This window comes from Anguilla anguilla, chromosome 9, assembly GCF_013347855.1.
Source record: "Anguilla anguilla isolate fAngAng1 chromosome 9, fAngAng1.pri, whole genome shotgun sequence".
Taxonomy (NCBI): Eukaryota; Metazoa; Chordata; class Actinopteri; order Anguilliformes; family Anguillidae; genus Anguilla; species Anguilla anguilla.
In genome coordinates, this window is record NC_049209.1 from 30175283 (window position 1) to 30198340 (window position 23058).

The 23058-nt window shown below is 43.3% G+C and overlaps 1 protein-coding gene across 5 annotated transcripts in view; it reads right to left on the minus strand.

Moving 5' to 3' along the window:
• The window catches only part of dacha (dachshund a), a 156940-nt gene that overhangs the window by 83182 nt on the left and 50700 nt on the right, over window positions 1–23058 (minus strand). For all 5 annotated transcript variants that reach the window (XR_004766768.1, XM_035431915.1, XM_035431918.1 and 2 more), the window contains exon 2: window positions 3440–3555. Coding sequence is in view for 4 of the 5 variants with exons in the window: in XM_035431915.1 (XP_035287806.1) it covers window positions 3440–3555 (116 nt within the window). In the remaining variant the exon portion in view is untranslated. The remainder of the gene's footprint in view (window positions 1–3439; window positions 3556–23058) is intronic.

Genomic DNA, 23058 nt, shown 5'->3' on the forward strand with positions numbered 1-23058 from the left:
AGCTATTTCTAGCCGAGAACAGTGAACACTATTCTGGCCTAACATCTGTAAAGCCAACTAGGCAGAAGAATAAGCTACAGTATTAGGACAAATACAAATTACCAAGAAGTGCTGGGATGGGGCAACGTGTAACAAGTGACAGGAAAAGGTTTTTTTTTTTTAATTTTTTTTTTTTATAAAAGGGTGAAATATACAGCGTGGTGGTGGTTAGTCTAGGTATAGTCTGAAGAGATGAGTCTTCAGGCCACGGCAGGAAGATGGGTAGCGAGGGGGAGGTTCGGAGAGGGACGGGGAGTTCGTTCCACCAGTGGGGAGCTAGGGTGGAGAAGCTCTGTGATCCCTTTGGGCGGGTGGGAACATGTTTGTAATTGTAGATCTACACTGTAGATATAGATTTCATAGAAAGCGATGCCAATTTATCATATTGTGAAGTATGACACAGCCTTCATTATGCTATAAAATAACAGCGGCAACATTACATATCCATTGTATTTCACCCAGCTACAATGTTAGTTAAGCACAGCTACATTGCCATGACAAGGGGGCTAGCTAGCTAGTCAGCTCAGAAGCAGGTTCATTTTTTTGGGATGCTAGCTGGCTCACTAGCTATCATTAGTTGTTTGTCAAAATGAAACAGATTTTGCTACCGGTGTTGCATGTTGTTATTCCGCTCTTTAAATGTAACATTAAATTTAACTTCAGTTAGTTAGCTAATTTAGTCAAAGTTTCCTAGATAGCCTGTAATGTTAGATAATATGAAAGCTAACATGACAGCGTACCTTCCTATGATGGGTATACTTACAGCTAGCTAAAGATATTTCATTTACCCAGTTAAAATTAGCTTGAGCAAGCTAAAACATAATGATAAATAGTAAGCTTGCAATCATTTTTTCAATCAAAACATATTTGTTGCTGACCAAAATATGTGCTTGCGATTAAAGCTAAACAGACAAGGCTAATCAATCCGTATCAAAGCTAAATCATTTGTGGAAACAGGTTGCGCTGTAGTGATACATTTGTTTGCTACATTTTCACTGACAAGTTTGATACTTTTTTTACTTAAAATTGTATTAAATATAAACCAAGAATGACAATATTACCATGAATATGTGTTCTCCTTTGTGGTAAACATTTTGTGACACTGTAAAAATTAGTGTGAATTTATTAATGATGAGCAATCAAACAGGTATATTTATATAATTTGTGTTGTCTGGTTTAAGAGATAAATTTAGCTGCCAGGATTAATTATTTCTTAATCATTGCCCTAAATCTTTCATAATATATTACCGACTTACATGTGATTTATTATGTTATTCCCTTCAATGAAATGCAATACATTTAAAAATGAAAAATGTATTGCATATTTTTAAAGAAATATTGTTCTTTTTTGGTATGGGCTGAACAATGTTTTGATTATTTTTTATGTTTTAATTTTGTTTTCATTTCTATGTAATCTACACTGACTATCCATTTCAACTCCATATGCAGTGTTGAGTTTTTGCACTGCAAAACTATTACTGCCAGTCAATTCACTTCCTTTACTCAAAAAACATGAACCTGTTAACTAAACTAAAAATAACGTATGAAATAAAATATTTCATTTCTAAAACATTAATGCATTGTAACAAATGTATAGGTATGACTGTTTCGTACAACACAAATGTACTGTAACTGCAATATATGGCTGTTCTCGTCCAACCATAAATCAGCTGCAATAAAAAAGAATGTATGGTTGTATTGTACCAACATGCATTTACTGTAATTAAAATTATTGTATAGCTGTACTGTACAAACTCCATTACTGTTGTAGGCGGTTCCTCTGAGAATGAATTTTTACCCTCTTTGCCTGAAACACATGATATTAGAGCGCAAACTCGAATGACAGAGAGAGAGAGAGAGAGAGAGAGAGGGAGAGCAAGCTGTCCTATGCAGGTAAGTGAACCACTGCAGCTAAATTAATTTGGCATCTGTTGTAGCAAAGTGTTTGATCCCAGATAGAGATTCACCTACTCATCACAAAACCACAAAATCTATTTACAATTCGCCAGCGTCAGTGCTTACTACTGACTTTCAAACATGCAAAAATATCTCCCCGTCTGAGAAGACACAGCGTTGACTCCGACAGCTTTGTGTACAGCTCCATAACATACCCTGGTTCTGCTGGCAGAAAATGCTTCTGTATCGCTCATTTAGTGCAAATCACAGACACCAAGACAAATACAGGCAGCGGAAATTCAATCATCTGTAGTGAACACATGGCATATGCTCAGAGATCACAGTGTATTCATCAAAGTGATCTACACTTAGAGTGTTCTCAATACACATGTGTTCTCAATACACATACATACATGCACACAAACACACATATAAATAGACAGACGCTTGATGTAAATTTGAGAATGAGGCAGCTCAAAAAACATATAATTATTAATGTGATTGAGTGAATATTTTTTGTGACAGGTGCAAAACAATGAGAGACAATCGAAAAGGGGGAAGTGAGAGTGAGAGAGAGAGAGAGAGAGAAAGAGAAATTCAATAGCATAACCTCTGTTGGAGGCTCAGCAGTATCAGGGTATCGGGTGAAGGACAGAGTGGCAGATCAATACAGACTGATCTGCAGACGAAGGAGGGGGTGGAGAGACAGAGAGAACGGAGGTAGAGAGAAAGAGAGAGAGCGATCACAACAGAAAGATCGCTGATGGTGCAGCAGAAAGGTGTAGCTTACTGTGACTGCGTAAACTGAACTGTGCTCTGGGTGGCCGTGTGTGTGTGTGTGTGTGCGTGTGTGCGTGCAGGTGAGTGTGTGTGTGTGTGAGTGTGTGTGTGTGTGTGCCTGTGTGTGTTTGTGTGTGTGTGAGTGTGTGTGAGTGAGTGAGCGAGTGTGTGTGTGTGTGTGTGTGTGTGTGTGTGTGAGTGTGTGCGTGTGTGTGTGCAGGTGAGTGTGTGTGTGTGTGAGTGTGTGTGTGTGTGTGTGCCTGTGTGTGTTTGTGTGTGTGTGCATGTGTGTGTGAGTGTGTATGAGTGAGTGAGCGAGTGTGTGTGTGTGTGTGTGTGTGTGTGTGAGTGTGTGTGAGCGTGTGTGCGTGTGTGTGCGTGCGTGCGTGAGTGTGTGTGTGTGTGAGAGTGTGTGTGTGCGTGCGTGTGTGAGTGTGTGTGTGAGTGTGTGTGAGCGTGTGTGTGTGTATGTGTGTGTGTGCGTGCGTGTGTGAGTGAGTGTGTGTGTGAGTGCATGTGTGAGCGTGTGTGTGAGTGTGACTGCGTGTGTGTGTGTGTGTGTGCGTGCGTGTGTGAGTGTGTGTGAGTGTGTGTGTGAGAGTGTGTGTGTGCGTGTGTGCGTGCGTGTGTGTGAGTGTGTGTGTGAGTGTGAGTGCGTGTGTGTGTGTGTGTGTGTGTGCGTGTGTGAGTGCGTGTGTGTTATGACTGCATAGTGAGGTCTGACCTGTGGGGGACAGTAGGCCGGGGGACAGCAGGCCATGTACACTGTGGGGCAGGAGCCGGGAGCTCTCCTGCAGACCCACGCCCAGGGAGCGCTTCGGCGGGCGGCCCGGCCTGGAGCTGTGGAGGAGAGAGAGAGACACGCGGTCAAAACACCTAAAATACACACACGCAGAGAGACACAGTCAAAACACACCTGCTATACACCTAAAATACGCACACGCAGAGAGACACAGTCAAAACACACCTGCTATACACCTAAAATACACACACACAGAGACAGTCAAAACACACCTGCTATACACCTAAAACACACACACGCAGAGAGACACAGTCAAAACACACTTTCTATACACCTAAAATACACACACGCAGAGAGACACAGTCAAAACACACCTGCTATACACCTAAAATACACACACACAGAGACAGTCAAAACACACCTGCTATACACCTAAAATACACACACACAGAGACAGTCAAAACACACCTGCTATACACCTAAAACACACACATGCAGAGAGACACAGTCAAAACACACTTTCTATACACCTAAAATACACACACGCAGAGAGACAGTCAAAACACACCTGCTATACACCTAAAATATACACACGCAGAGAGACACAGTCAAAACACACCTGCTATACACCTAAAATACACACACGCAAGTGACACACGGTCAAAACACACCTGCTATACACCTAAAATACAATACACACACACACTATTATATCCAGACCTTATTAAACTGTATTAGGAACAAAACTTTATAGAGTACAATAAATAAAAACACGTTGTTTAAATATACATGATGTCCTGTTTATAATATTCTTTTATAAAATAGAAATGATGAAAAAGAGAAAATAAATTGGACATGATGCAAAAAAGTAGATGAATAATATTTTAATTCTGTTAGCAAACAAAATAAAAGCATTATCCTGCCCACACAGAATATTCTGAAATCCAAATCCAGCTCTAAAAATAAATTTAAAAAACATTTGTGTGCAATATATACATATTTCTGTTATTAATTTTTGATAATGTTAAATAAAACTGTACTGCCTAACATGTACAGTGAAATACATATTTGCATAAAATCACATGCATTAACATGGGAGCAAGGGTTACTTCAGTTGTAAATTAAAATAATCATTGTTTTTATTTGAGAAATATCTTAGATTCATTGACAATTATTTTTATTTAAATGTTTTTAGATGTTTATGTTTATATTTCCCTATCTATAGAGCATATTTTTCATAGTTTATTTTTCTCTCTTTTACACATGCACTCTTTCTGTCTCTATCACACACACACACTCTCCCTTTTTTTTTTTGAAGTCCTGTATTTTTTGTATTGGAACAATTTCTCAATAAAAGAGGTTTTAAAATAAATTTTAAATCTCTCTCCCTGGATAACGTTTCTCTCTCTCTCTCTCCCTCTGTTTCTGGACAGCATCTCTAGCTCACTATTTCTCTCTCTCTCTCTCTCTCTCTCTCTCTCTCTCTCTCTCTCTCTCTCTCTCTCTCTCTCTCTCTCTCTCTCTCTCTCTCTCTCTCTCTCTCTCTCTCTCTCTCTCTCTCTCTCTCTCTCTCTCTCTCTCTCTCTGGCTATGGACAGCGTTTCTCTCTCTTTCAGGAGAGCGTCAAGACAGCAGGAAAGGTAAGACAGAGATCGGCTCCACTGATAAGCCTGAGATGGGTATAAACTATAAACACAGGGAGGGCGCGATAAAGATCGTTTAAAAAACATGTACCTGGGAGTGCAGAACCATTTCATATTCCTGCAGGGCCTCTCTGATAAGGGCCACTGCCATGCAGGCACTCTGTTTCCACGGCTGCATTTCAATAGTGTAAAATTAGACCGAGAATCTCCCCAAGCCAGGAAGAGAGCAACATCTGAAACTTTTCTTAAGTTATGCAAGCCCCCCACCCCCAACTTCCCTTTGTGTGTACACGCACACACACCAACATAAATCCACGCGCACGGACGTTCGCGCGCGCGCACACACACACTTACACTTGTCTGTAGCAGTGCTTTAGTGTGGTGCGGATGACAGAGCGCTTTGGAGGCAACATTAAGACGTGAACATGTGACAGGCAGGAACGAGGAGACCAGCGGACAGCAGCAGGACACGCAGAAAGTGCTGGAGCAGGAGAATGCTAATACCAATCAGAGCCGTACATCTCTGGAGCAAGTCCAGGAACGCTATCTAAAGGATAGATTTAAAAAAAAAAAAATTTTAACATTTAATTTCATTAATGCCGTAGTGACAACAAACACAAACACGAGCACAGAACAACCAGCACAGAAACCGAAGGCTACAAGTGAGGTGTATTAGGGGAGTACGCGGTGTTTCAGAAACCTTTCTGGATGCGAGATGAAAAGGGGGACTGGGTACTCTGGGGAGGGAGGTTTGGCCGATAAAATACGCACAGCTGAGCCGAACGAACAGAGTGAGACGGGATAGAAACCTGGCCAGGCAAACGGAGAGAGAGCTCTTATCTGCGTTCCAAACAGAACGTCGCCATTAGAACAAAGCTGATTCACCATGTAACCCCTATCTCTGACATGTGCACGCGCTCAAATCATTCACACACAGGCCCAAACTCATCTACACATACTCAGACAAAATCACGCAGATACAAACTCGCATTCATACTCAGATTTAGTTTTCCAGAGTATTCTAACAAGAGTTATTCCAGGTTAGCAGTCCCGGTAAAACTCCGCGATAGATTACCATGGACACCAGCCAGATCTTATATCCTGATCAAAGCCACGTGAAAAAAATTACACTTCAGACAGATCAATGTTTTTATGTTTAACTAAACCATGCAAACCTGTTTGACCCTGTAAAAGCGATACTCCGCATATATAACGCGGCTGCCATAATTCTGCAGTGGACTGAACAATACATAAGCCGCTGCGCCGATCCCGGTTACCAACTGTTGCTTGTAGCCTGCGGGCTACTGTAAAGGAACACGCGGAGCAGGCGTTTCTCTTGTCACTTTACTGATCCGATAACTGACTATAACAGCTAGTCACAGAAAAAAATGACCAACGAACCTTACGGTTGTCGGCTCACCTGGCTTTAGCAATGATTGCGCAATGGCATTGTAGGCTACCCTTGCGGAAAATACTTAACCTAAACTACGTCATAAATTGTTCCAACTAAATAAATGGATTGCGTGACAAATCATGTAACCTGTGTGGGTCGCTGACTGTCACCTGCACAATGCTAGACTCAGTGAGATAGCCTACTGAGAAGAAAGCCGTCCTGTTTCATTTATTCACTTCTGCGGCGACGGTTTCTTGTGCAACCTGCCACTTCGTGGGGTTGAAAACTCAGCGAGTTATCCAAGAGTCCACTCTTAATCCTAATTTATCTAGGCTTCAAAAATCGGAGGGGGACGTAATTTCAGATGTCTCGTAATTTAAGGCCACTAAATTGCTCTAAAGACAAAGGGGATGTACAGTTCCTCCTATTTGATGTGTTTGATCCTTTGGGGAGTTGCAGGGAATATTCGGTAAGAAAGAAAAAAATCCCCCCTTCCAAGCATGGTAGCCTAAGAATATAGCGTAACCCCAATGTTTAAGCATGAATAAATAATAGTTCTTAATAACCCCTGTTCCTGTCAGAATAATAGCCGAGGTCTCTCTACATAGATGTCTGTCTGTTCTTAATTTATTTATTAGTTAGGTTGTTTGTATTATTAATCCTGAAATGTTTTCATTTATTAAAAAAACGGGTGCTATGGCACCAGCTGGGTTTTCACGTGCCCAACACCAACAGAACAGAGGACAATCTGGAGAACATGTTGTGCCCGAATTAATTAAAAATTAATTAAACTCAGTGCCCACGAGGTAAAATAAAATGTAGAATGTAGACCTGAATCGTGACATTCACCTATAGCTATGTTTTTAACTACATTTCTGCCATAGAAATGTAGGGCTCTGTTGTTTCACCATGAAATTCTGTCAGTAACAAACATTAGTCGTATGAATTCACCATTTTGTTTGTTTCTGTATCAATCTGAGGTTCTTGATAAGCAAGTAATTACCAGAATGTTCCAATAACGTGAGTGTGTTTCCGACAATGGGTCAGGCCAAATGGGGAACAGCCGAAGGCGGGGCGGTGGTGCAGAGCCGGGAAAAAGAAATCGTTTTAGGAACTTAACTAGACATTTCCTGAAACGTCTTATATGGGGGCAAGGGCTTTCCTTAAAAATGTGTTTTGTTTTCCGAATGTGCTGCCTGTTTCATTCGAGAATAATGCAATAACGCGGCGACTTATTTGTTCTGGACTGACTCACTCCTGCGTAATCCCCCGCAAGGCTGCTGACCAGCGCAAGATGAAAAAAAGAAGAAAAAACTCGGACCCACGTTGAACTGCGACCTTTTTTCCATGCGGTGATTGTGCAAGAATCCACACGCCTTTCTTCCCCCAGAGTCATCCTGTCGCTTTCTTCCCCCAGGAGTCATAAAGCTATTTTCTTATTTTGTTCCACTCGTTCTGGGCATTGTTGAGGCTAAAGGAGCCTTTTCCTCGCTCGCGACAGGTGCTTCCCTTCCACTTGATTAAAAAAGCTGATCCCCGCATCCCACCGGCCAGAGACTGCGCGAGCTGCATGCCTTGGGGATTGGACACAATTCAAAATATATTTACCACAAATAATTGCCACGGATTGTCTACCGTCACAAATAGGACAACAAACCAGAAAGCCATACCGACAGCCAGGCCCGGATTTTAAGGCCAAACCACGGCCTGTGTCCTTGTCGTAATTATACATTTAAACTTTGTATATGTAGCCAAGTTCTGGTTGAGCCGAGTGCAAACGGTGGACTTTGGTCCTGAATATGAGTTTTTGAGAAGCAAACCGTTCCTCGTACCTGCTGAGCGTTATCAACCGTCCTTTAATTGTTTTACTTGCGGTCATAATCTGCGGCCATTAATAATGAATGAAGCTGGCTGTAGCGGGAGCCCACAATGATACACAAAAGCCACCATATGTTTTATTGTTCTTATTGCCCAACAGAAGGTTATATAGTTTCGCCGCAGTAAAACTTAATTTGTTTATGTATTTTAATGTTAGGATTGATATTTATTTAGTAATACCAAATACCACTTTGGAATACCAAAGTTGGATTGTAATTGCTAGCAACTAAGAAAACAGTTCATGTTTTTGGAGATGATGATTTTGGTTTTAAATAATAAAGCATTTCCCCCTGATTTGAGAACAGTGTGTGTATGCATACCTGTTACTCTGGATCCAAACTTACTAATAACGGTCTCCCAAAGTCACTCTTTCATCAAGACTTGAGAATGTCCCTCATACTGCCCTTTCCACAGGCATGATGTCCACCTATGTGTGTGTGCATGCGCACAAGCCAGTTTGTGTGTACGTGTGTGTGTGCATGTACATGAGCCAGTCTGTGTGTACATGAGTGTGTGTGTGTGTGTGTGTCAGTCTTCCAGGTCTGCATGCCAAGCCCTTCCACGCCTGCTTCACCACGGCAACGGCAGGCAGGGGCGGGACTGAGCGCCCCTCCCTCTGCCTTTGGGGGTCCCGGCGGGCAGGGGAACAGATGGCTGCGTAAAGTCATTCAAACGTTTCCTCACGTTCCACTCAACAGAAAGAAAAACCTTGTCAATGCACGCGTCCCAACTAATCGCTCCCTCAACTCCCTGGTGACACACACATACTGCCGCAGACAACTTAAACTGAATTACTAAGCACTTTTTATTCCCTATGAACTTTACAAATATGTCCTTGTCACTTTTTCGAACAGCACTGCTGAATATTTATTCCGAGCCAGCGCCTTACTTATATCTCTGACTGTGGGCGGGCACTGCAGAATGCAACACCCCCCTGAGGCTCCTCCCAGTTTTTGTTGAGTGACAGCAGCACCAGCATGTGGGTCCAGTAGACAGATTGGACGAAACCCACTGTGTCTCACAAATGGCCCATATTTGGCATGGAAAACAAATTTCATGTTGACAGGGAGGGGAGAGGTAGCAGACGGTCTAAAAAACTTGTGACCAAAAAGGGTGGTGCCGAGGGGTGGTTGGGGGGGGGGGGGGGGCGTTGGCGTTTCAGGGTAAAGGAAACAAAAATCTGATTTCAAAAATTTTAATGGGAAATTGTTTAAACAACAACAAAGCCGGCAGCAGCCAAAAAAAAAAAAAAAAAAACTGTGCAAGTCAGGGTGCCTTTGAAGATATTTAATTAAAATCTAATCCCGCATTCTTAAAGGCTCACATAAATTAAGCTGTCATTCAGGAGATTTATGCATTCACATTTGCATATTGCATACAATTCATCAATTACTCATGTTTGAAAGGCTCGCATTTCCCAGGGAGGGCGGCTGCCAGTGTGCCAGCAGAGAGAGAGAGAGAGGGAGAGCGAGAGAGAGGGAGAGAGACTCGTAGTGCCCAGTGTTACCCAGGAGAAGCCAGTCTCCATATGTCCACACTTTCAAGCCCCCCCCCCTTCCGCCCCCACCGCACTCTACACTATGAGGAACGGTGACGCTGTGAGAAATTTTCAGGTGTGCTGGTCACAGAGTGGAGGACAGGAGGAACGATGGGAATGAGTTAAGTGTGCGGGAATTAAGTGACTTTCACTTATTGCTCTTAGTTGACAAAGGAGCTTTTCTGTCTTGTTCTCCCATTCTTCTATCTCATTTTCTCTACATCACAAAGACTTGTTTTTTTTAGAATTCACAAGGAAGAGACATAGGACTTTCATGTGGAACTCATCCACAGTGTGATACACATACACACTGAGCCTGACTATGGATCATCCTGTGTGGTTTAACACATACACAATGTGCTTGACTGTGGCTCATCCTCAGTGTGGTTATGCACATACACAATGTGCTTGACTGTGGCTCATCCTCAGTGTGGTTATGCACATACACAATGTGCTTGACTGTGGCTCATCCTCAATGTGGTCACACACAAATACACTGAACCTGACTGGAGCTCATCCTCAGTGTAGTCACACACAAATACACTGAGCCTGACTGGAGCTCATCCTCAGTGTGGTCACACACAAATACACTGAGGCTGACTGGAGCTCATCCTCAGTGTGGTCACACACATATGCACTATACACTAAGCACGACTGGGGATCATCCTCAGTGCGGTTATGCCCATACACACTGAGCCTGACTGAATGGCAAACACACATCAGAAAACAGGAGAGGATCCCTGTTCCAGCTGCAGCTGTGTCCCTGGCTGTGTCTGAGGGTTGTCTCTACCTATCCTGCCATGAATAGAGCAGTGTACCTCAGACAGACGACCCAGGCCCCCTTACATTCATCGCCCTGTCACACTCACACACCAGTCCCATCCCCCATGGCTGCTGCTGTTTATTAATAAAAATGACACAACAAACATGTACAAATACTGCACGCGAAACTCCCGCGATGGTAAGAAGTCCCCGGTGATTTGTAATATCCTGATTTTAATGGCTTATTAAGTGGAGAGATTGTTTTTTCGACCAGCGAGGGTGCGCTAGCACTGGGACGCTCCACGCACGGGCCCTGTTTGGTACTCTCCATCACGCTCCGCTTCCTTACTCTGCACATATCGATTTGCTTAGAAAGTGCCAATTACAGGCGTTTCTGGACACTGGCGTGTGACTGTCCCCTCTGTCCTGTCCTCCACCGCTCCGCTTCGAGAGCCGAAATGAAAGAGAGATAAAACAGCGGCGGCCGAAGGGGGGAGGCAGGGCCTGGCGGAGCGAGCACGGCCCACCCCCCCCCCCCAAGGTCCACGTGTTCACCTGCACACGCGTGGCGCGCCCCAAATCAATACCACAGCCAAGAGGCCCAATGGGATGGGTGGTCCTTCCCCGCCTCCCTCCCCCAAAAAACATGGCACCGCGAAAAACAGTGTGACAGGATCTCTCACCAATGTTGGGTGTCTGTTTCCCTCCGGACCCCACAACAACCCACTCCGCTCCGGTCTCTGGCTACACCATCCCAGCCCTTTTTGTAATTTGTATTTGTCCTAATACTGTAGCTTGTTCTTCTGCCTAGTTGGCTTTGCAGAGGTTAGGTCAGAATAGTGTTCACTGTGTGAACTAAACTGTGTTCTTGGCTAGAAATAGCTGTACAAAATAAGTCTTGTATCTTATTGAACCTGTGTTTTGTAGTTGTCCATGACCATGAAATGCACCTTTTGTACGCCGCTTTGGATAAAAGCGTCTGTCAAATAAATGTAATGTAATGTAACATCCAGCAATAGGCCACAAAGGCTGCTGGTTGTGCTGCTCACCTGTGAGCGTGCGCTTGCATGCGCTCGCGGAATTGGGGGGGCGGGGAAAATAATGTGCAAAACTTTCCCTCTTTCTTTTCCCCACTTTGGAGTTGTCACTGCCAGTACGTAGTACACTGAGGAAGGGGCACCGCAGCTGCAGTGCACACAGGCCACACAGTGCTACAGGAGAGAAATAGCATCTGTTGCATCTCTGGGGGGAACTAATGCAGAGGTAATCCAAGGAATCCATGTCATTTTCCATGGCAACAGATCGTTTACAGATCCATTTGATATCGCTAATGGATTCCATGATTCTTTCATTTATTTGTTTATTTCTTTTCTTTGGGAAACATAGAAGCATGGAAGCTTTGCCGCTTCCAAAAAAAGGAAAACTACCAATTACCACCAATGTCCTGCAGGATGTAAGATATTATTGTCAATCTAAAAATTCAGCTGTAGGCCTTTAATAAAATAGGGACGTGCTTGCTAAAGAGGACATGTCCTCATTCGTTATGCCACTCACTGCTGTCTATTCAATCTCTTTAAAAACTGAGGTTGACTGAAAGCTTGAAAATTTGATCCCACTGTTCAAATCAGGTGATCTTTGTACTTTCAGTTACCAATCTGCCCTACTTCATGAATGCCCTGGAAAATAATTTGAAAACATCAGGACGGAAACGAAAGCTCTATGTGGTCGTTGATATGGTTTTTTAGAAGCAACTCAATGTGCATGGCTCTTCCACAGCCTGTTGATAGAATCTCTACAGATTTCGATAAAAAGGAACACTCATTATGTATGTTCATCCAAGGCTTTTGATCCAGGAAAGCATACAATCCTCATCTCTAAATTACACTGCAATTGACTTTTTAATATCTAATAGGCCCATGCTACTATGTGAAGTGCCTCAAGGGTCTATTCGTGGATAACTTTTGATAATTTATTTAATTTACTTAGCTTGCATATCTAATATCTATAGTGCTTGTTTTGTTTGCTAATGATATTAATCTAGGTCTTTTTCATGGAATTTCATATGCTTATGGGGGAAGCCAATGTTGCAGTATTTCAGTGTGGTTCCAGATGAACAAACTGTCTTTAAATTCAAAAAACAAGACTAAAAGTATTCTAAGGATAACATGAAACTGTTTGTTAATGGCGTTACAATTACTAAGGCCTCCTGCCATGGATTCCTATGTTTCAACAAATAAAACATAAAAAATGATTGTTTATCCAAAAACATGAGGTCAATTGGTATTATTAAAAAAATATGTTCACTGGTGAAGCAATAATGTTTATTTTTTTACTTTGTACTACAGCTATATTTATCCATATATTTCATATTGTAACGCTGTCCCAGCCAGTACACCTTTCCTTTTAACCTCTAAATATCCTATTAATTCAAAAAGATTTATAAGAATAATTCCTATGACTCTGTTTAATAAAATACCATATGTTATGTATATTGATGTATTAATGCATTTATCTAAAACAAAACTTGTATTTAAAAAATGTATTTTAAGAACTTCCTTCAAATTAACTCATGAATCGATGCATACCTGACAATCAAAGGGCATTCTCTCCCTTTTTCAATTCATGGTCAACTTGGCATTTGATGAGAAACCCCTGGATTATTTAATAAATAATTTAATGCTCCCTCGTTATGATGCTATGAAGCAAACTGTGTGCCTCCATTGTGGATTCCGCATCATAGACAGCTTATGACATAATGACATGGCCAAGGCTTGAAACTATGACATCACAACAGGGCCACGCCTCAATTCATGGTAAGCACCTTCATGGGCTGAGTCACTCGGGAGCCCAAAATAAATTCATTATTTACAGGGCTTTTCATGCACCATATGGTGTCAAGAAATGTGCACATGTACGCACAACCATGCAAGCACACACACACACACACACACACGCAAACACACATGGCCTCCTGTTATTGTATTCAGCAGCAAGGACATACATACAGGGACGTATAATGAGGTCACCAGCATCACAGCCCTCTCATCCAAACAGAATCAAACATCTGTGCCGTACACCAATCGGCTCCCTCTCCGTCTCAGCCACTAACGAATCACACGCGTGCACAGCCCTGAGTCCTGGAATATTTCCAGGTAAGTATCTTGTGTTCCGGACCCGGGCTGAACAGGATCTGAGAGCTGGGGTGTAAACCGCTGCCTGTTTGCTTTTCATCACCGTGTTCTGCTCTGCGGCTCAACTTCCTGTCTGCAGCACACACAAACACAGCCGGGGTCACGGTAACAGGTCACAGCACCCAGACGCAAAGCACACCACTGCACAACTCTTCCCCCAGAGTTTAAAAGCAAGATTTCCTCTTCCATTTCCTCTGGCATTTCAATTCAATTATACCGCTCTCTTAATGTCTTTCTCTGTCTCTCTCTTTATTTCTCTTTCTCTGTCTCTCTTCTCTCTTTTCTCCTCTGCACTGGCAGCGGGGGAGTTTTTCACTCTTTTTTGTGAGTGTTTCAGGTAAGAGAGTATTTAGGTTGATGCTTAATATCTTTGACAAACTTTTGTGTGGTTTCCTAAAATACACATTGATTTTAATTTTCAAGTAAAAACCAGAAAAGTGTCAAATAATTCAAATAAAAAGGCCAGGAACACAATGGAGTAAGAATGCTATTAATTAATGATGGTCTTCACCTGTCAAGAAGCCAAATGATACATTGAGGACAATGGGCTGATTCTCAATATGTAAGCTTAACTTGTTTGTTTTGCTTGTTTCGTTCATCTGATTTTATCAGCTGTCCAATGTCAAAACTCAAAAATGCTTCCTCAATCTCTCTCTCAGAACTGTGGTTCCCTCTCAATTAAATTAGCACTCCCTCCCCGAATCACACCACTGGCAGCGTAGAGCCGGCACCAGCCCCCTCCACCCCCTCCCGTCGCAGACGAGGGTGAAGTGGACGGGATTTTATCTGACACAGAAGATTGCAAGTTCGCCTTCAGACAAAGACACACAGCTGGGGGATTAAATTCCCCGACATTATCAACCTGTCTGGCTAACTGCTCAGAGGGCAGCAGAACAGGACTCTGCTAATAACAACAAACCCAGATTCTCAGCATCTCACTGAGGATTACTGTCACTCAGCACCAAGGGAGCCTCTCGCTCTTATTTATTTAATATCCCGCTCCGTAATCTGTTTAAAAACAGAATCGGACAAAAATGTCATGGGAAGATATAAACACAAAATGCCGGTCGCTCTTGTACCTACAAACAGCCTCAAATCCAAACTTAACGTCCACAGTTTCCAACTTTCAAACTTAAGCCATTTTTTCATTTTGTTTTGTTTGCTTCTCTCCCTCATTTCTTTTTGCTTTTTTTTGTGAACATGGGATTAAAATAAATAAAAAGGCTACAGGGTTCCCATGAGAAAATATTAGAGAGAGACTTTCAGACATTTGCAGAACCAGTTTGGCAGTAGCAGAATGTGTTCTGAATTTGGCATTTCCACTTTAGTTCTAATATAATTATTTTTCTGTTTCTTTCTACTCAGTGTGGAAGCGCCACTGTACTACCTGCAGCTGGAGCAGTGCAGGTGAGAGGAGACCTTACACCTACTACAGCAGAGAGCCAACTCCTACTGGAGGAGGTGCATATATTACAGCCTGTGGGCTCCTTGTGTGTAGCTAGGAGGAGCTAATGCATGGTAACCCGGGATACACAGGAAGACTTAGACCCACCCAACCTCCTGCAGGTTGAAGCGAACTGTGAGTCAGTGGTCACCACTACAGTCCCTCCAGTTAAAGTTAAGTTAAAGTTGCCCTGAACCAAAGCAATGTCTCGGTTATAGGGCTTGGCCTGTACTGTCTTATAGGCTGTAAATTTGAATTTGAAAACTGCAAATAAACTACTCATGTTAGATATGATTGAGCCAACGGCCTGTGCGTGTGTGTGCATGTGTGTGTGTGTGTGTGTGTGTGTGTGTGTGTGTGTGTGTGTGTGTGTGTGTGTGTGTGCGGTGTGTGTCTGGAGTTTGTTTATGTTAGCTCATACGTGTTCATTTCCGTGTGTGCTTTCATGTGTATGTGCTGCAACGAGTGAATTAGGTGCAACAATGAACTTAACATTTAACCGTGATTAAGAAATGTATAAAAAAGTGAATAAATAAAAAAATTTTAAATGCACAAACAAAATTCTCGCATGCCAGGCAGGCTTCTACCTGCCGGTGGGCATTAATGCACAAATCAAGCGTCTGTCTGCCAGGAGGGTTAGCGCAGTCGCTCCGCCTGCTAGCGAGGGGGGTGTTTGTTCCCAAACCTGCCATCTGCCTGCTGGGGGGGCCCAGAGCGTGTGCGCAAACACACGGCCTGCCTGCTGGGGGGGCCAGAGCGCACAAGCACAGGGCCTGCCTGCCAGGCGAGCGCAGGAGGTCTCCCGTTTCACCTCTCCGGGTGACAAAGTTGTAATGAATCACCAGATTAGCGTGGAATTAGCGGAAGGGTGCGTGTGCGCTCCAGCACCGCGTGGCGAGCGCGAGCCGGGGCAGAGGACGGGATCGGGGGGGGGGGGGGGGGGGGGGGGGGGGGGGTCGCCGCGCCACACACCGCTATTCACCCGCGGCCCCGCGGCTAAGCGACGCCTAACTCGCAGAGCTAATCCCCCCGCTTGTGTTTGGCATTCACATGCGCCTGCGAGGATTCAGGGTCATGCTGACCCCTCGCAGATTTCAATGGCCCTGAATTGATTTAAATACTTTTAATTCCTGGCCTTTCTGCGGTCTTCAGGGATGGTGGTGATTTATATCTATCTGTACACAAATCTATCTGTACACAGAAATTAAACCAATTACTGGCAGCCTTGCCACACCCAGCCACACCCCAAAACCAATCCACATGCTCCTCCCCGGAGCCCCGCCCCACCCAATCCACCCTGTATCCCCGTGTCACTCTCCACACCTGTGTGTGCATGTATGTGTGTGTGTGTGTGTGTGTGTGTGTGTGTGCTGGTGCATTTCTGTGTGTGTGTTTCCATGTATGCATATATGTATGTGTGTGTGCATGAGTGTGTGCGTGTCCTAGAGCATTTCTGTGTGTGTTTGTGTATGTGTGTACTAGTGCATTTCTGTGTGTGTACATGTGGCTGGGTTGGATATGCACACATATGAATTCCACGGTCTCTCCCTATATGCGCCCCTCCCTCCCACTTTAAGGAAGTAAAGCCCACCAACCTCCAGTCCTTGAGGTTGCCATAGTGACCTTCACCTGATCAATTTCCTGTCATGGGCCCAGCATCCTGAGGGGCTATAAACACTCATTAGAGATGCTTGGACATTCACTAACCTGTGTGCTTAAGAGATTTAAAAGCACGGGAGCAGCCCGACATGCACACAGCACTGTTTATCACTGCACAAAACTCACACGCCGCTCAATGGGCCTGCCCCCCTGTTAAAGCTCACTTAGCCAGACTTCACATTTATAAACATTTGAGTTACATTCGTTTAAAGCTACATCAGATTCATGCTTGCCGCTTTACATTTTGATATTTACGGGATGTTTGAGGATCTGATCTGTCCTGGTTACAGCCCCCAGCACTGCTCTTACTGATCAACCCCAAGAAAATCCACACCCCCACCCTCTCAGGCAGCCACAGGGATGTGATGATGTCATGGCCTGGTCTACTGGAGTGCCCCCTGTTCCCACACACACACACAAATGTCTGCTTTACAGATACTGAAACACAATGGACAACACTAAGGACTTTCAGACCTGGAGCCTTCTTGACCAATCACACTACAGCATGCACTGCCATATAACATGACCAATCACACTACTGTATGCGCAGTTATATAATATGACCAATCAAACGACTGTATTCATTACTATCTAACAATGGAGAGACCTTCATCCCGTTCTCTCTTTTTTATATCTCTTTTTCTCATGCATGCACACACACACACACACAAAAACACCAACTCTCTAATTACTTTTGGTCCCCTAAAACGGGGGAACGATGTATAAAATAGGCTGTAATTCCTACACCCGATACAGGTGTAAATTAAGGCTGACAGTCTGCCACTTTAACCTCACACAGTTTCATTTGAAATCCAATGTGCTGCAGTACATAGCCAAAACAACAAAAATTGTATCACTGTTCAAATGCTTACGGACTGCACTCTATATATAGAATACCTGAACATACTCACACACGCACGGGCACATACACGCATGCTGCAGCAGCAAGTGACACAGCAGTCCAAACTCTCAGATGTTTCTTAAATGTAGTTTAGGAGGGTCAGTAGCGTATGTCTCCACTCCACAACTGTGTTTGAGAGGCACAGTACGCAAGAGCAGGCAGTGTGTTCAGTGTTTGTGCGACACACACACAGGTCACAGTGGTGCTGAGTTGTGATTATTGATTATGTGTCCCCCCACCCCTGTGGCCGGTAAGTGGGGGGGGGGGGGGGGGGGGGGGGGCACGGGCGGATCCAGCCCGCGCTCTGATGAAGGTCAGTGAGCTGAGCAGCATCCTCATCCCCTTGGGACACACGGATCACATACTTCAATCAGAACCTGTCCCCGTATTCCTGCTCTCTCTCTGTCTCTCCCTCTCCCTCCGTCTCTCTCTCACTCTGCAGAAAACAGCCTCTCCGCAGTCTTCTTCCTTATCCCCATCTCTCCATTCCTCTACCCTTCCCTTCCTTTCACACCCGTTCATTTACATTTTTAATTTTTCCTCTACCCTCTACTCACTAAACACCCTGTTATACCCTCACTACCCTGCTACACCCTCTCCTCACCCAAACACTCCCTGTTATACCCTCACTACCCTGCTACACCCTCTCCTCACCCAAACACTCCCTGTTATACCCTCACTACCCTGCTACACCCTCTCCTCACCCAAACACTCCCTGTTATACCCTCACTACCCTGCTACACCCTCTCCTCACCCAAACACTCCCTGTTATACCCTCTACCCTGCTACACCCTCTCCTCACCAAAACACTCCCTGTTATACCCTATACCCTGCTACACCCTCTCCTCACCCAAACACTCCGTTATACCCTCACCATCCTGCTACACCCTCTCCTCAAAACACCCCTTTATATCCTCTACCCTGCTACACCCTGTTCTCACTAGAACACTTTTCCTCCTCACCTGCACTTAAAATGTGGTGTTATGTGTGCCTAAGTGCTGAACGTTTTAATGGACTGACTAAATATTACCATGCTCGGTACTCTGAGGGTCACAAGGCCAGTGTTTTTCCACAACACCAGAACCACTGCCTGCTGCCCGGCACACACACAGAATTAGCCTAACTAAGAGCGCAAGGATATTATTTTGATTTTAGTGCCGCTTTGAAAAGTAATTTAGCAAACCTGAATCCAAAAAGCCTTTTTTCTTTCTTCACGTACGGACGTATTGATTAGCCTTTCACATGCAAACACTTAAGCGGTCAGGTATAATGCACACCATACGCTATAGATTCCTCCTCAGTATGAAACGTACACATGGTCTAAATGGAGGCATATGAAGTACCCAAACAATGAGACTTATCAGGAAAGGAGTGAGACAGAGACTGTTAGAGGCGCACAGACCCAATCAGTTAGTGAAACACAAAGAAAGACGTGCAGAAATGTTGCACAGAAACCAATACAAAAGCTTAGGGAAACTTATACTGTGTGTGTGTGTATATATACAGTGTATATATATATATATATATATATATATATATATGTTCTCCTTGTGTCTGCGTGGAAGTATGAGTGTGTGAGTGAATGCTGTGTGTGCTGTGCGATGAACTGGTGACCTGTCCAGGGTGTATTCCTGCCTCTCGCCCAATGCATGCTGGGATAGACTCCAGCAGCCCCCATGGCCCTGTCTAGGCTAAGCGGGTTTAAATGTTTATAAACATTTAGATGATTAATGCAACATTTTGCCACAATTTCATTTTTTTGGGCATAAGAAACATAATGTGCAATAAATGTAATATCAACATAAAACAAAAATGAAGAAATAATGAGCATTTGTGTTAAACAAGTAATAATCATTGCACCTTCCTCTATGTATTAATCCAGAGCAACATAATTAAGCAGTCGATCTTAATATTATTCCAATATTTCTCTACGTAAAATGGTAATATTAATGCAAAGATCTTTTTTTTTTTAGCTTGTATACTTTATTCCCAATTACTGATGGTCACATAATGTCACTACCACTTATGGTCTGGTAATGAAGATAACGGCTTCAAATACATATTACAGATGAAAACGGCTCCAGGAAGCAACAACAGAAGTAAGGGTACAGATAAAACTTTTAAGAGTATTAATAATAATAATAATAATAATAATAATAATAATAATAATATATAATTTACAGCACTAATATGTATGTATGTGTATATATACATATATATATATATATGCTTATATATATCACATGTAGGCATAACCCAAATGTAGTGATGAGAACTTGTAAAAAAAAAAAAAAAAAAGCACTATAAGAATGGGCTTCAGCATAGTCAAAACATTAAATATTCATAGAATGCACAAAAAATTATGGCATGTAATTATTTCCCTTCAATTTGGAGCATAATAAATGAGCTAATAAATAACATTTTAGTTTGAAATCTGGGTAACTTTTCCGTGTGACTGCTGCCAAAACTCAAACATGATGCCACTTAAGTGGTTCATTTATGTTTCAAAAGTTCACTTATCAGCATTTTTGGCAATATATAAACTCTAAGGTGAAACTAAGGTGAAAATAAACCACCTTAATTTTCAGAGTCCACTTGAGTGTACTGTGCCATCAGTACATTTAGCAACAATGCAACGTGCGTGCTCGAAATTCTCAGCCCAAAAAAAAAAAAGATTAAGATCATGGTTTGACTATATAGTACCACACTCAAAAAAAAGGTTCTGAAAGGGGTCTTTGGCTTGTCTTCATAGGCAACCCTTTTTAGTTCTTTATGAAACGGTAGGTGTGAGAAGTGAGAAAGCTTCCTGAGTGAATCATTTTGCCCTTGAACCCACAGAACTCTTGAACTAGATAGAGTCCCTCTATGGAGACACATAGAAGCCTTTTGGAACCTATTCTTCTGAGAGTGTATAACTCCAATAATTCGTTAAAAGCACAGCTTGTTAGAAACATTCATAACTTTCTTCACTAACATTAGGTCAAAAACGTGACTGTAAATTTATGAAAACATTTTGTTTCCACAAAGGTGTTCCATTTGGATTCACTCTGCTTCTAATACACTATATCACTTATAAGAATAAATCTCACATAATTACTTATAAAACACACATACACACACACACACACACATGCACGCACACACAGACGCATGCACACATGCACACGCACACAAGGATTCATAGTGAGAATAGTCCTATTCCCTACCTACCAAGTTTCCTACCAAGCACCAAGTAATACCTACAAATATGTATCTACATAAATACTTATTATCTTCAGTGTCACTTATACATGCTCTTTCATACTGTAGAGATGTGCAGGCAGGCCAGGTGTGATGTACTGCAGTGGTTTGTAATATGCACAAATTTCTAATGCATAATTATAGTCTCCAGGAGAAGTATACAAATATTTCTGGATTATAGATTTTTATATAATATATATAACCATAATTTCACTTATGGACAGTTCCATGTTTCACTGAAAATTATTTCCTTCATTTAAAGACAAGTCAGGTACAGGTAGAGCACAGCCCAGAGCAGCAGCACAGTCACGAACCAGAGAAGCAGCACAGTCACAGACCAGAGAAATAGCACAGTCACAGACCAGAGAAACAGCACAGCCACAGACCACAGCTGCAGTCACTAACCAAGTAATAACAGCGATCCTAACCAAGAAATAACAGTGACTCTGTCTGGCCTGAAGAAATATTATGATTCTATTTCATCTTATTATGCAGCTATCCAGAAGTTATCATACAATTAGACAGTCACTCAGGCCAAGCACTAGACCTTGCAGGTGCAAAGAAGCACTGCAGTCCAGACTGTGCAGTGCTGACTGTGACTGGGAGTCCCGCATAGCGACGCGTGATTGGCTGCAGCATTACTGACAGAGAGGGGGGTTACAGTATGCAGGGTTGCCCAGCCTTGTCACATGCTAGCCATTCAGGCCAATCACGTACCTGCAGCCAGCAGCTGTGATTTAGCACAGGCTTCTAACCGAACCAGACCTGCTGGGAGCCCGCAGCAGCACGCAGCATGTGCTTCCAACACCTGTGTACTGGAACTTTCATTTCCCGAATCGGCAGAGGACATTGCAGTTAGGGGATGGGCCCACACAGTTTGACGAGGTATAAACATATTTGTAGAACAGAACTAGGTGTAAACCATGTTAAAATAAACGTATATCATAAATAAATAAGCCATGTCATCAAAAGTTGCATGACAGATCCAGGCAGAATTATAGCCATTAATATTCTACATAGTGCTAATGTCGACTTTTAAAAACATGAATAAATCTTTTTCATTATAGAAGCAACAGATCTTGTAAGTCCCCCCCCTTCTCTGTCAGGAGCTGACTTTAATGTCCATCAGAGCTGTCAGGGAGGGGGAGGTGTGGAGTGGGTGCCTACAGATCTGCAGCTTCAATTGATGTTGCAAAACATGGAGGGGAGGGGGGGGCCCAAGGTCAGTACACAGAGAGAGGAAGAGCAAGAGACACGGAGCATAGAGCGGGAATGTGAAAGAGGGGTGTGAGAGGATAAATGAGAGGGAGGAATGAGAAAGGAGAGGTAAAGGAGGAGCGAGAGGAGGAGAGTAGGAGGACTCTCTCACTGCACTATGGGATGGATAAACTCTGGGAGATTAAAACGTTACTGCGACTCTGAATTCTGCTTCGACCAATAATAACCAAGACAATCCATCAAGCAGTCTCCTGTAAACACAATCAGGGTCCCTCTGCCATCCACAACTACCCAACCAGTCTCTCAGCACCCACTGCCAGGTAAAACACTTGAGTGTGCCATATCCAATCACCTCTCTACTTTGCTCACACAGAACAACCTGCTTGATCCCTGCCAAACCAGGTTCAGGGCTGGCCGCTCCATAGAAACTGGACTCCTCTCTGTGTGCAGTCCTCCACACTGCACTGCCGGCCTAACCCTAACCCTAATCCTTTCCTCAGTTCTGGCTCTCCTTGACTGCTCTGTTGCATACGCCACTGTTGACTGCCACATTCTCCCATGTTCCCTGTCTGCCATGCCATGGGCATCTTTGGCAGGGTCCTTGCCTCAATTGCACCTTACAACACTTGACTTTTCTTCAAGGTTGCTTGGGATGGCCAGTACCAACACCACATAGCCTCTCTACAGGTGTCCCCCAAGGTACTGTCCTTGGTGTCCTCCTTTTTTCACCAAAGG